Below are 14399 nucleotides of genomic sequence, written 5' to 3' on the forward strand. Positions count from 1 at the left end.
ATATTTAAAATTCACGAATGTCCTAGATGTTTAATGTGAGTTCCATGTGCAGCAAGGTCTCCTTTTTCATTAAAGATGCGGGCAGTAGTGTATGCTACTGATCTTCCTTTCCTCATAACTTCTCCTTCTAAAGTGACTTTGTCCCCAACCTTCAGAGCTTTCATGTAACTGCAAATGGAAAAAAAGATGATAACAAAGGAGAATAATGCAACATCAGAACTTTGTAGTTTCCTTCAAAAGTAATCGTTGCTATGTTATTACTCTTATTACGAACCCTGCCTCTGGACAAATCTCCTATCCTAAATGTGGTATGCATCTTTATCACATCACAAAATATACAGACTTTCATTACAATATGAAGAAAAACAAACACTAGCTATTAAAATTAAATTAGACTTCAATAATTTAATAAAAAGTGCTGAACATTTAAAGTTGTCTCCACATGAGACAGTAACAGTCTGACAGACAAAGGGACAGTCCTGTAAATTGGATAGGATTACATGTATAACAAAATACCTCTTATCTATTTCACAGAAAATTCTGTACTTACTAAGGCTCTCCAGTTATTTGGGTAAAAAATGCCTCGACCAGCATTATCCGATTATGTGGAGAATACGGTTATTGTTTAAAAGCCGTCTGTACTAGTTTGGCTAGGAGGGATTAGACCACCCAGGGTGATCACTGACAGGTGGCTATCTCATCAACTCAGGTCTCAATTGACATAAGAAAAAGAGGATCATCATCATGGGGGCCAATGGTCACCGATTACTTGTTTTTTATATAGAGGGAGCGAGTAGCTCAAGTAGTACAGTGGGCCTTTAAAGGACATGATTATGAACAAAGAAGGCAGCTTACTTTACACTGAGATTAAGACTGACACCAGGGCGGGAATCTTCTTCATCTACTATGAGGGCTAGAGATGTCATGAAATCAACAGCTGTGGCTGTGAATCCTCCGTGTAGAGTCCCAAAGTGATTGCAGTGCTCAATTTTCACTACATATTCTGCCGTTACTTTGTTTTGAGTTGCAGCAGCAAGTTTTAACTAGGAACAAAAAAGGAGATTAATCATTAATATTACACCAACAAAAAATAGAAAAAAACTTTCCAGCCCCCCCCCCTTCTCAAAGCTCAACCTGATTGCCTAACAAAATAGATAACAACATCAAACTACTTCCATCATAATGCTCTAATTTCCTTAAACATTCATTGAGGTTAATAATTTTATGCTCAGCCTCTCATCCACACTCCCCCTCCCCCCTCAAAAAAGAAGAAATAATACTGATATAGCAAATAAATGAAAAAAACAGAGCCTACCCGACACTAATAAAATATGAAATCAATACTATCGGAGGGGCCAACACTTAGCCTTAGTCACAATTCCAATTGATTTTATAAAAAGTAATTTAAGGAAAACTGCAATTATTCAAATGAATTAGGAATTTAAAAAATGAAAATATCATCAGAAAATAAGAGATTTACAATACTTCAGAATTTTTGAAGATTATACCATAGAAATACTTGTAAAATGAAATTGTGAGTACTTTATTTCATGACCAGTGAATCAGTTTTGTTTTAGAGATGGATACTCCCGGATATTTTCATTTGATAGTTTATTAAAATACATCCTTATATTATTCTTAGGAAAAATAAGACGCTTTGAAACTTTTGTCTGATGTTTCAGGCTTCAACAAAATATTAAAATGACAAAACTTCAACATTCCAAACGCATGTTTTAAAATATTGAGATAGAATTTATCTCACAATTAACATGGGAATGAACACTAGAGAATATACTTGTGACTCTGACTGTGGCTTGCCTGCCATGGCAAACTACCTATTATTACTAACCATACCTTCAAGGATGTTACAATGTGGAAATAAACATGTATAATCAGTTTAGTTAAAGCTTATCTGCCGTAGTTTACAGGAGGGATTAGACCGCTCTGCAAGGTCACTGGACAGGTGGTTATCTCATCAACTCAGCTCTCAGTTAACATAAGAAAAAGATGATCATGGGGGACCAATGGTCACCGATTAGGCATTGTTTGTTATATAGAGGGCGCAAGTAGCTACCAGTAGTGCAGTGGGCCTTTAAGTGGAAACAGCCTTATACATATAAGCGGTGTGGAATCAGTCAGAAAAAATTGATAATGTAGCTAATAAATATTGGTGTGTACTGCAAGGTTCTGGAGTCATCGAAATGAAACAGAATCTTGCCCAGTCTTGGTAAAAGTAACAAGCACTTTACACAGAAAGATGTATACTACACAAACATGTGGCACAAAATGAGGCCCACATTTTTAAGCTGTTACAATACATATTATATTTAGAATATGGAGGCATTTAAAGAGCCATGCTTTTCAGGGAACATTTTTTCTATGATGTTCTTTTTGCATATATCAAATAACAATGAAAATGCTCACAATTACTTTGTACCTATCCCCAGAAGTTGAAGAACTCAACCTTCTCTTTACCTTTACCTTTACCCGAGATTCTGGAAGAATGCTGTGTTCTCAGCAGTCGGGCGCGGGCTTCCAGTTCAATTTCATTTTCTAAAGATTTTAATCTTTAGACTTTGAATTTACTGTTTTAAAATTGATAATAATCGTTACATTGAAGGTTTTCGAGCAAAGAATTCAATCTAACTCTCTTTATGCGACGATACAAATTAAATCAATTTTCAAAATTGATGCACCTTTGCTTTAAAAACCTTTAAATCACAAATTCATAAGGCCATGCATACATATGCACATCCCGCTGCTATTCGCTCAAGGTTTATAAGATATTGGGGCGAGGAGAAAGCTCGCAATTTTTTGATTGATCCGATACCAAAATCATATTTCAGTCAAATGTCAAAGCCTCTATTTGTTACAATTTTTTCAGCATCCTTAAAAGGTAAAGTATAGTCCATGGGCCAGACCAGATATTGGTACCACCAGAGGTGGCAAAACCTTTGTACTTTTTTTTTGTTTGTTGGGCATATATACTTGCAAAAAGTGATGATAGCATTTCCGAATGTACAGCTTAGTCATATAATCAGCAGTTTCCATGGCAACACTAGACTAAAACCGGTATTATTCAAAGAAATAGTTAAAGTCATTTAAAAATTATAAAAACACTTTTGGATGCGTAAAAATATACAGTTTAGAATATCTCACCATAAAGAAAAAGCAATGAAATGCAATTTACATTACCATTTATAACGGTTGCCATGGTAACGACCCCAGAATGGCCTAAAATCAAGGATTTTGGAGTAATTTCAGTAATATATTACACAATATACTCATTCAAGACAAGTTAAAGTCCCCTTTCCAAAATAATGACACAACTATTATGACTAATACATCATATAAGCCAAGAATATGCTATATAGTACATTCCCATTGTTACCATGGCAACATAAATTAGAGTTAACAAGATGCCCTGTATGGTACTATATGCCATATTCTGGCTATATTTTGGCATTGGAGAGCTGTTGAAAGTTTATTTTGGTGTCTATACCCAGGTTTTCAGGCCCACAGAATAAAAGTTTAGAATACCTCACCATAAAGAAAAGTAATGAAAAACAAATTACATTACCATTTATAACGGTTGCCATAGTAACGACCCCAGAATGGCCTAAAATCAAGGATTTTGGCGTATTTTCACTAACATATAAGACAATATGCCCTTTCAAGACAAGTTAAAGTCCCCTTTCCAATTTAATGACACAACTTTATGACTAATACATCATATAAGCCAAGAATATGCTATTTAGTACATTCCCATTGTTACCATGGCAACATGAATTAGAGTTAACAAGATGCCCTGTACGGTACTATATGCCATATTTTGGCTATATCTTGGGATTGGAGAGGTGTTGAAAGTTCATTTTGTTGTCTATACCCAGGTTTTCAGGCCCACAGAATAAAAGTTTAGAATACCTCACCATAAAGAAAAGTAATGAAAAACAAATTACATTACCATTTATAACGGTTGCCATAGTAACGACCCCAGAATAGCCTAAAATCAAGGATTTTGGAGTAATTTCAGTAACATATTAGACAATATGCCCTTTCAATACAAGTTAAATTCCCCTTTCCAATTTAATGTAAAACTATATGACTAATACATCATATAAGCCAAGAATATGCTATTTAGTACATTCCCATTGTTACCATAGCAACATGAATTAGAGTTAACAAGATGCCCTGTACGGTACTATATGCCATATTTTGGCTATATCTTGGGATTGGAGAGGTGTTGAAAGTTCATTTTGGTGTCTATACCCAGGTTTTCAGGCACAGGGAACACAGCTAAAGCATTATTTTGGACAATTACATAGGACATTACTGCTATTTTTCATACATTTGCATAAAAGTATTCTGCCTCTGCATATTACAAGCTTTTTCTTAGGGTTTAGAAAGATATAACATTGTCATGACTACATTAGATGCTAGAAAACTTCATTTGATTGTATGCAATGTTGGAACCAGCACAGATTCATCACATTAATGACCATTTGTTTGTTATTGTATAAAAAGTCCATGGGATGTGTATCTCTTGGCATATGCACACTGTGGTCACCCATTGAGAAGATGTTTCAAGATGCTGGACTGAGGGACCTATGTGTAGAGTCAGGTGTCACTGATATTGGCTCTGTAGCTGGAGTGATTGAATGCTGCAAGTACAACCGTGCAGTAAAGTTGTTGTACGAGGCATAATTTATGCGACAGGCGTGGAAAGGCTTCCTACCCTGTTTAGAAACTAACCACACTGATGACCAGGTTCACCTGGAAGAAAGCCTTAGAGTCGTGAGCAGCCTATGTGAAGATGTTTCTCAAGCTGCTGGCTGTGAGATTTTTGAGAACCAGTCCTTTGAGCCCATCTTCAAGCTATTTGATGTCTACCTTGATTACCTGATACAGGAGAATGGGACCCTCTCGGCCTTCTGGATGTATGTGGACATCGTCGAGGTTATGCTAGGTCTGGTTCGGGCATCTAGAGAGGGTGTCTGCATGGGTGCTGCACCTCGCTTTCATTCGTGCAATGATTCCCTGGTGCTTCGCCGACGACAAACTGAACTAAGCACGCTTTCTTCTCTACTATAGTTATTATGTACAAATGTCCCGGTTGGCCAATTGATCACCCAGATGTGCATGAACAATTCATGCAGGGCCAGAGATTTTCTGTACAACTTGGTAGGACCTCTTTGGCAGAATCCCAGTCGACCAGAAAATTGAAGAAACCATCAACAAGGACACACAGACCACTGGGTTGGGGGGGGGGGACAAAAGGTTCAGCATAAAACCAGGAGCTGACAGTAGGAACTACCTGACATCTGAGTACAGAAGGTCAGAAGCTCATATTATTTTGAGGGAGTTGAGAGAAAATTGTGTCACCAGAAGATCTAACTCCGAAGCGTTCAGCTTGTATCATTGATGTAATGAGCCTTGTCCATAGACTCAAAGGGGGTGCTGCACTGCTGCACATCAAGCAGATGCTGCACTGACGCTAGCTGTGCACGAAGGCACTGATAGTGCCAGGACTGATGTCGTGTTCGATGTCTACAGGGATGAGTCCATCAAGAATGCTGAGAAATACAACAGAGGTTCCACCGCTGAAACACAGTGGAAGAACATTGCACCTTGTCACAACATTTTGCAGTGGAAAAAAATTCCGAAGAAACCCTGAAAACAAAAATAAGCCTAGATTAAATTTTTGGTCGATCAGTGGCAGCAGCCTGCAAAGAGGGAGAAGCTTCATGATAAGTCACTTTATGTGGCAAGTGGAGAAGCACTATGAAGAAATCATAACTCTGAAGACAACACAAGAGGAAGCTGACACACGAATGTTTCTTCATGCATGGCATGCTGCGGAGGATGGATACAGATCCATATAGTAACCACAGCCGAAGACACAGATGTGCTGGTAATCTGTGTCTGTATTATTGTGCTGTCCCATGGTGTTACATTTTTCCACTGTGCCCTTATCGTTTCCATTCCGTCTGCATGTGGTCCCTTACCACTTACAGCGTGCTCGTGCCAGCTAGTGTCACCGTGTTGGCCTTTCCCTCGCCGGGTCTCACCAGAGCCCCACCGGGTGGGTACCTGCTGCTTACCACCCGGAACGCAACCATAAAAGAGCCATTCACTGAACATTCGCTTGGCCTTGAAGACGTCACACACGGTATATAAAAGCTGGACACTCACCCTAGCTACCGGTCACACTTCATTTCTCAAGTTCACGGATGTACGTCCTCATTGTTATTCTCAACAATTAATCATAAATCTTCATAATTCTTCATAATGCCTACACATGGAAGCAGAGGCGGCAGAGCGACTAACAAATTAGAGGGGGGGGCAACAAAAAGGGCACCTACAAAGGGGCACTTTAATAAAGTAGTAGGTGCACTTGTCAAAGTAAAAGGGGCAATTTTCCTATGTACAAAGGGGCACTTCTGGGGTACTTCGAAACTGGGGAGGGGGCTGTGCACACCAGCCCCCCCCCCCCCCCACACACCGGAGCGGCGCCTCTACATGGAGGGAAAGCAGGGGGAGGGGTCAAGCTATAGGAAGCTCGATCCGCAGGAAACAACAGAGGAAGCATTTTTTATATAGTAAAATATGGAGTCACTGTGTCTGGCACGGTTTCTGAACGGGAACAATGTAAAACACGGCAACAGCTAGGCCGGTATGGAGACGTTACGAGGACAGTGGAATGGTAAGATGACGTTATCAGGTCGTTAAGAGAGCGGTTGACCGTTAATGATCGGTTGGGGGCCGGTATGAGGCGGTGGGTCAATGATGAGCGAACGGTGAGAGCCCGGAGAAAACCCGTAACGAGGCTGGTATACAGTAACAGCCCGTTGGACAAAATATGACACATCGTCACGTCACCGTTCTCGTGCCCCACGAACGGCCTCGTACCAGCCCACCGTCCTTATACCGTCCTCTTATAGTCCTCATACCGGGTTCTCACTGTGTGCCTCCGCTTGTGCCCACATGGCGAAAGTTTTTTCGGGTCTCGGCTAGTCTCTTTGGCCACTAACAGGCCCTTACCGTGCATGTTCACCGATCACTCAACGCCCCGCCGTGTGCCCTCATCGTTTTCCACCGACCACACAAAATTTACCACACGGTGGCACACGGTAGGCTTAGCCGGCGCAAAGGGACAGCTACTTTAGCAAGAAGCTGACCTGCTTTCTGAGAAGTCTGGCTGGACAAAGAACCGCATCGGGTAAATTTATGTTTACAAACTTGCAAGCTTTTTGGGTGAATGTCTGTCAAGCTCTAACGCCTGCCTTGACTGGCTGCGACATAGTGCGTTTGCAGGACGTGGAAAGCTGGGTGCACTTAAGCTCCTGACTTTAAGCATCTTGGTGAAGAATGGGATGTTTCAACAACCCTAATAGACAAGATACAAGAGTTTGTGTGTCGAAATGTATGCATTCACATCCACAATCTGATGAGACCGGATCAATGAACTCCGCTACCACCTCTTCTTTGCAAAAGGAGGAGAGGTAGAATCCAGCCAGCTACCTCCATGCAAAGACTCTTTGCGCATGCATGTTCTTCGGGTGAACTACATGTACCAGGCTGCAATATGGCGACGCTGCCTTGTGAGTTAACCCGTAGTCAAAGATCCAACGACCTGTGGGTGGAACACAGATGGCAACGGCAATCTGTCCATAGAATAGATAGCACAGCACCGGAATCTGTGTTGCGATTGATGTCCTGCAAGTGTACTGTGCCCGTGCCCGGCCTGCAAACTTCCTGTCTCGTGAACCAACTGAAAAGCACTAATATGTGCAAATTAAAGACCTTCACAAACCAGCAGGAAGATGATGAAGATAAAGAAGTGGCAAAAGTCAAGGTAGACGATTCAGACACAGACTCATGATAAATTAAAGTGAGATGAATATATTTTGTTCCAAGAGAAATGTAGGAAACAAATTTTAAATAGTAAGATGACGGCGTTCCCTTATTAACGTGTTGACTGCAGGAGTAACTTTGAGAAAGTTTGTCGAAGTGAGGATGACACTACATGTAGTTGATGTTGCTTTCTTCTCTCTTGTCAATTCAGGATGAAAACAAAGAGAGGTGTTGCAGACAAAAGAAGAGTCGGTGACCTGTGATTGTGTGTAATCTATTTACCACAAGTCACCAGTATATAATTGACAAATAAGCTGCCATTATCAAAGTCATGGTGACAACTTAGGGTAGGCTTAAAATTCCAGATCATATGGGAAGGACACTTAAAGGTTAAACTCGAAGATGTACTAGATATATTTTATCAGTTACATCATTTCGAACAATCAATGTAAAGTTTCAAAGGCATATACATGTTTTTTTTTCTGGCGTTGAGAATGTGAATTAATTTGTGTCCAAATGGACTACTTAAATTCAATCACACCTTTCTTTCAAAGAAAGTAAACAAAAATAGGAAAGAGAGGGTGTGACAAAAAAGCTTCTGAGACCTCGTGCAAACCGCCTGTAATATTTCTGCCCAAAGAAGGCGTTTTGATAAACAGACACAAATTTTCTGGCATTCATATTTACCTTTGACTCATTTATTCTCATTTTGCTCGTAGTATTCTTCGGGACAGTTTTGATACAATAGCAAGCAAATGGTCATTGTTGTGATGAATCTGTGCTGGATCCAACATTGCATACAATCAAATGAAGTTTTCTAGCATCTAATGTAGTCATGACAATGTTATATCTTTCTAAACCCTAAGAAAAAGCTTGTAATATGCAGTGGCAGAATACTTTTATGGTCATTTTGCTCTGATTTTATGCAAATGTATGAAAAATAGTAGTGATGTCCTATGTTAATATCCAAAATAATGCTTTAGCTGTGTTCCCTGTGCTTGAAAACCTGGGTATAGACACCAAAATGAACTTTCAACACCTCTCCAATCCCAAGATATAGCCAAAATATGGCATATAGTGCCGTACAGGGCATCTTGTTAACTCTAATTCATGTTGCCATGGTAACAATGGGAATGTACTAAATAGCATATTCTTGGCTTATATGATGTATTAGTCATATAGTTGTGTCATTAAATTGGAAAGGGGACTTTAACTTGTCTTGAAAGGACATATTGTCTTATATGTTAGTGAAAATACGCCAAAATCCTTGATTTTAGGCCATTCTGGGGTCGTTACTATGGCAACCGTTATAAATGGTAATGTAATTTGTTTTTCATTACTTTTCTTTATGGTGAGGTATTCTAAACTTTTATTCTGTGGGCCTGAAAACCTGGGTATAGACACCAAAATGAACTTTCAACACCTCTCCAATCCCAAGATATAGCCAAAATATGGCATATAGTACCGTACAGGGCATCTTGTTAACTCTAATTCATGTTGCCATGGTAACAATGGGAATGTACTAAATAGCATATTCTTGGCTTATATGATGTATTAGTCATAAAGTTGTGTCATTAAATTGGAAAGGGGACTTTAACTTGTCTTGAAAGGGCATATTGTCTTATATGTTAGTGAAAATACGCCAAAATCCTTGATTTTAGGCCATTCTGGGGTCGTTACTATGGCAACCGTTATAAATGGTAATGTAATTTGTTTTTCATTACTTTTCTTTATGGTGAGGTATTCTAAACTTTTATTCTGTGGGCCTGAAAACCTGGGTATAGACACCAAAATAAACTTTCAACAGCTCTCCAATGCCAAAATATAGCCAGAATATGGCATATAGTACCATACAGGGCATCTTGTTAACTCTAATTTATGTTGCCATGGTAACAATGGGAATGTACTATATAGCATATTCTTGGCTTATATGATGTATTAGTCATATAGTTGTGTCATTATTTTGGAAAGGGGACTTTAACTTGTCTTGAATGAGTATATTGTGTAATATATTACTGAAATTACTCAAAAATCCTTGATTTTAGGCCATTCTGGGGTCGTTACCATGGCAACCGTTATAAATGGTAATGTAAATTGCATTTCATTGCTTTTCTTTATGGTGAGGTATTCTAAACTGTACATTTTTACGCATTCAAAAGTGTTTTATTAATTTTTAAATGACTTTAACCGTTTCTTTGAATAATACCGGTTTTAGTCTAGTGTTGCCATGGAAACTGCTGATTATATGACTAAGCTGTACATTCGGAAATGCTATCATATCAAAATATTATGTATAGATATAGGGCATTTCAAAATGCATAAGTAGATCTTGCCACCTTGAGTGGTACCAATAACCCAAATTTCTGGTCTTGGCCCATGGACTAGTAGAACTAGACTCTACATGTAGATCTAGATCTATTTCACTTAAGTTTATGGTCTTAAGTAACTTTTTTTAAAGTCTGAACAATTCTCATTTCCGTCATATTTAAGGTACAAGATGGAAATGTTTGTTGATTTGTGCGTCAGTAATGGCTTAGATTCTAGGTCAAGAAATCTATGTAAGAAGTGCGTCACCTGTTTGAGACATGGCTTGACATGTCTTTGCATTATGTAATATTACGTATTGACTAGCTATTGGCATTGCCATTGAACTTATGCTGCACTTATTTAAGTATAAGTAGGCCCTCTCTCACTAAAATTCGAAACCACTCTAGCGGATCGGCCAATGGCACGTGTTAATTATAATATCACTTCAAATTGACACACACAAATTGTAACGGGTAGGACTACACTTTCTCACCTAAGAAAAAAATATTGTCAAATCCCTTCGATTTTGCACAAAACTTCAGGACGTCTGCCGCCCGCTTCTCAGATCCGTTTAATGACATCTTTCGCTAGAATATATTATGTCCAATGAGAAAAAGAAATTCTAAGCGAATATGCGTTGAAAACCAATAATTTTAGCATTGACTGTTGCAAGGCCTAACCTTTGCTGCATGCTGGAATGATCTTCTTCTTCTTCTTAGTTAATCCCTCCGATGTTTTGGAGATTCCTGGAGTCCAAATAAAGTAAATGTTTAAAATCCGCTACTTTCGCGACCACTAAGAGGTCAACGAACTTTCAGAAATCCATTGATATATATCAACAATAGACTGCGAAGAGTGCGCGCGAGGATTCATTAAAGCCCCATTCGTTTATATTCATCTTATTAATGATAGCGCTGTTGCCTTAGTGGACGCGGGGTGCGTATTTTTTATTTACACGGCAGCGAGGGGGAAAAGCTCGATTAATTCCAATGAAACCGCTCGCAGAGAGTCTAGTCGGTAGTGCCTGTACTGAATATGACTTGTGTTGTAGATGTACTCTGTGTTGTTGGTACGTGGCCGAGAGCATGTATATTATGTTCACGCTCTCGATTTCTCTGTGCCATTGTGTCGCATATAATATCATATTGCCGTCACTGTTTATTGCAGAAGACATCAAGACTATTTTGTTTTCTTGTTTTCCTTTGGATGTCTTTCATCGTTTCCTTCTCTAGATCTACATGTGAAGTACAATTCCCTTAAGTTTGGGATAATATCAGAATTTTCATGAAATGATCACCGTCTTGGTGGTTAGCAGTCGCGGGATAAGGGGAACTTCACCCCCTCCCCACCTTACGCCGACATTTCTGTTTCTTAGTTATTAACACCAGAAGATAGGGGAGATGGTGCACAAGAACCCTATATAGGTCAAGCTCTGGAACACTCTTCTCAAAATTTGTCAGATTGATTTTAAGTTTGGGATAATATCAGAATTTTCATGAAATGATCACCGCCTTGGTGGTTAGCAGTCGCGGGATAAGGGGAACTTCACCCCCCTCCCCACCTTACGCCGACATTTCTGTTTCTTAGTTATTAACACCAGAAGATAGGGGAGATGGTGCACAAGAACCCTATATAGGTCAAGCTCTGGAACACTCTTCTCAAAAGTTGTCAGATTGATTTTAAGTTTGGGATAATATCAGAATTTTCATGAAATGATCACCGCCTTGGTGGTTAGCAGTCGCGGGATAAGGGGAACTTCACCCTCCTCCCCACCTTACGCCGACATTTTTGTTTCTTAGTTATTAACACCAGAATATAGGGGAGATGGTGCACAAGAACCCTATATAGGTCAAGCTCTGGAAAACTCTTCTCAAAATTTGTCAGATTGATTTTAAGTTTGGGATAATATCAGAACTTTCATGAAATGTTCACCGCCTTGGTGGTTAGTGGTCGCGGGATAAGGGGAACTTCACCCCCTCCCCACCTTACGCCGACATTTCGTTTCTTAGTTATTAACACCAGAAGATAGGGGAGATGGTGCACAAGAACCCTATATAGGTCAAGCTCTGGAACACTCATCTCAAAATTTGTCAGATTGATTTTAAGTTTGGGATAATATCAGAATTTTCATGAAATGATCACCGGCTTTTTGGTTAGCGGTCGCTAACTTCAAGGCTAACTTAAGGGGAACTTCACCCCCTTCCCACCTTACGCCGACATTTCTGTTTCTTAGTTATTAACACCAGAAGATAGGGAAGATGGTGCACAAGAACCCGATATAGGTCGAGCTCTGGAACACTCTTCTCAAAATTTGTCAGATTGATTTTAAGTTTGGGATAATATCAGAATTTTCATGAAATGATCACCGCCTTGGTGGTTAGTGGTCGCGGGATAAGGGGAACTTCACCCCCCTTCCCACCTTACGCCGACATTTCTGTTTCTTAGTTATTAACACCAAAAGATAGGGGAGATGGTGCACAAGAACCCCATATATGTCCCGCTCTTTAACACTCTTCAACAAATGCATAAGTCCATTTATGAGCGTCATGCCTGACCTGGTGTGCAAAATATAAGAAGCAACCATTGTTACATTAATTTTATTATATTCACCAGTCCTTCTGATTGTAAAAGATTTTCAGAAAATAGAATAAATGTACCATGCTTATGATGCATGTTGGCCATTAAAAATGATATTCTCCCAAACTACTTTCCTTTAGTGGTAATACTTGTGTTTGTTTAAAGTTTTCTGCAGTGTAGCATGTAGAGGGGGAAACAGTCTAAATCGGGAAAAAAATGAGGGACATTTTAGGGCTGAATGACGTCAGTGGTACCATTTATCAAGGGCCTCCTTAATCTAGTGTACATACACTCATTTCACCTCAATCCCATTATTATGATAGAGTAAAAACACGCTTGCTTACAGTATATTTTACCACCCGACGAGGTGTTGCAGCGGCGCACGGAACGTCATGATCTTTCAGATCCCTTGTTGAACATACATTGCGAGACAAACAGTATTGTATTTAGAATTATGATTACTATAGTTTGTAATACTCATAAAATGAAAACTTCTGTTTCCGCTAACCACATTACAACATCGGCTGCAACCACCGTACTAGTATTCAGCAATCACTCTACACGAATTCCCTTAGCCAACCACCATGACCACATTTCAATGTCTCTATTGTCTGATCCTCGTCAACATCATCCCTGTTTTGAACTCGTTTAATGGGCACAACATATTACACACCTCGTTTGCGCTGATCATATTCTCGACTATTATAATGACACATAACCATTCGTCACGTGCAAATATTGAATACGTTCAGGGTCGTACCATCATGTTTCACATGACAATGACGGATATCTTTAAAAATACATATTTAGAAACTTGTGTACAGGCGCAGTTCTAGAAGAATATATATATGTATATCTAATTAAAAAACCCACCTGTTTGCATAAGATGACGCAAAAAAGAGAAGAAAAGTTTCATCTTTAAATGAAAGTTTTAATTGGGTCACGAATTTTCGACGTAGATCATGTTTATCAAGTGGATGATTCGAAAGAAAAAAGAAATCGTCGAAAATTCGTTGGATTTAAAGCATTAATTAATAATAAATAATAATAATAACAACATTTATAATGCGCACATATCCACCCCAAGAGATGCTCAAGGCGCCTAACAAGGTAAGTACATTGAACGAAAATAATTTAACATAATTAAATATAATTCAACAACGTTAATTACATCATATTTTGAAATACACTACGTCTTAACTAAGGAATTCAGACATTAGATAGGTTTTCAATTGTTTTTTTGAACACATTTTGATTGGCTGACATTTTGATTGAATGGGGTAGGGAGTTCCATAACCGGGGTGCAGCAGCTGTAAAGGCTCTGTCTCCCCAACTCCTCTTTGTTCTTAATTGTGTTAAATTTGTTGAATTAGAGGAACGAAGACCTGCACGAGAACTTAAAGAGATATTAAGAAGAGAGGAAATATATTCAGGGACTGATCCATTTAGTGAACGGTAGGTGAGTAGTAGAATTTTATATTTGATACGCTGTTCTATTGGAAGCCAGTGAAGTTTCTTGAGTATTTGAGTAGTATGGGTCGAACGTTTAGATTTAGTGACAAGGCGGGCAGCTGCGTTTTGAACCTTTTGTAGTCTGTGAATTTGGTATTTAGGAAGTCCATAAAGGAGAGAGTTACAGTTATTCTTCCTCATTTTAAATA

The 14399-nt window shown here is 39.1% G+C and overlaps 1 protein-coding gene across 1 annotated transcript; it reads right to left on the reverse strand.

Annotated features, from left to right (window-relative positions):
• LOC115923275 (acyl-coenzyme A thioesterase 13-like) lies at positions 1 to 1825 on the reverse strand. The gene is made up of 3 exons (XM_030983696.1): positions 1796 to 1825; positions 856 to 1043; positions 1 to 168 (listed from the first exon to the last, which is right to left on the reverse strand). Exons 1-3 carry the CDS (start codon positions 1823 to 1825, stop codon positions 12 to 14), a joined length of 375 nt encoding a protein of 124 aa, XP_030839556.1. The 3' UTR covers positions 1 to 11.
• Positions 1826 to 14399: the final 12574 nt, after the last annotated feature.

The sequence above is a fragment of the Strongylocentrotus purpuratus genome, unplaced genomic scaffold (assembly GCF_000002235.5).
Source record: "Strongylocentrotus purpuratus isolate Spur 01 unplaced genomic scaffold, Spur_5.0 spur5_scaffold_13, whole genome shotgun sequence".
NCBI lineage: Eukaryota > Metazoa > Echinodermata > Echinoidea > Camarodonta > Strongylocentrotidae > Strongylocentrotus > Strongylocentrotus purpuratus.

Coding starts and splice junctions, on each gene's coding strand:
- LOC115923275 (XM_030983696.1), bottom strand. CDS start 1,825: ATGGCAGGCAAGCCACAGTCAGAGTCACAA. Junction 1,044..1,795: donor AGCCACAGTCAGAGTCACAA/GTATATTCTCTA, acceptor TTTTGTTCCTAG/TTAAAACTTGCTGCTGCAAC. Junction 169..855: donor AGTCTTAATCTCAGTGTAAA/GTAAGCTGCCTT, acceptor TTCCATTTGCAG/TTACATGAAAGCTCTGAAGG.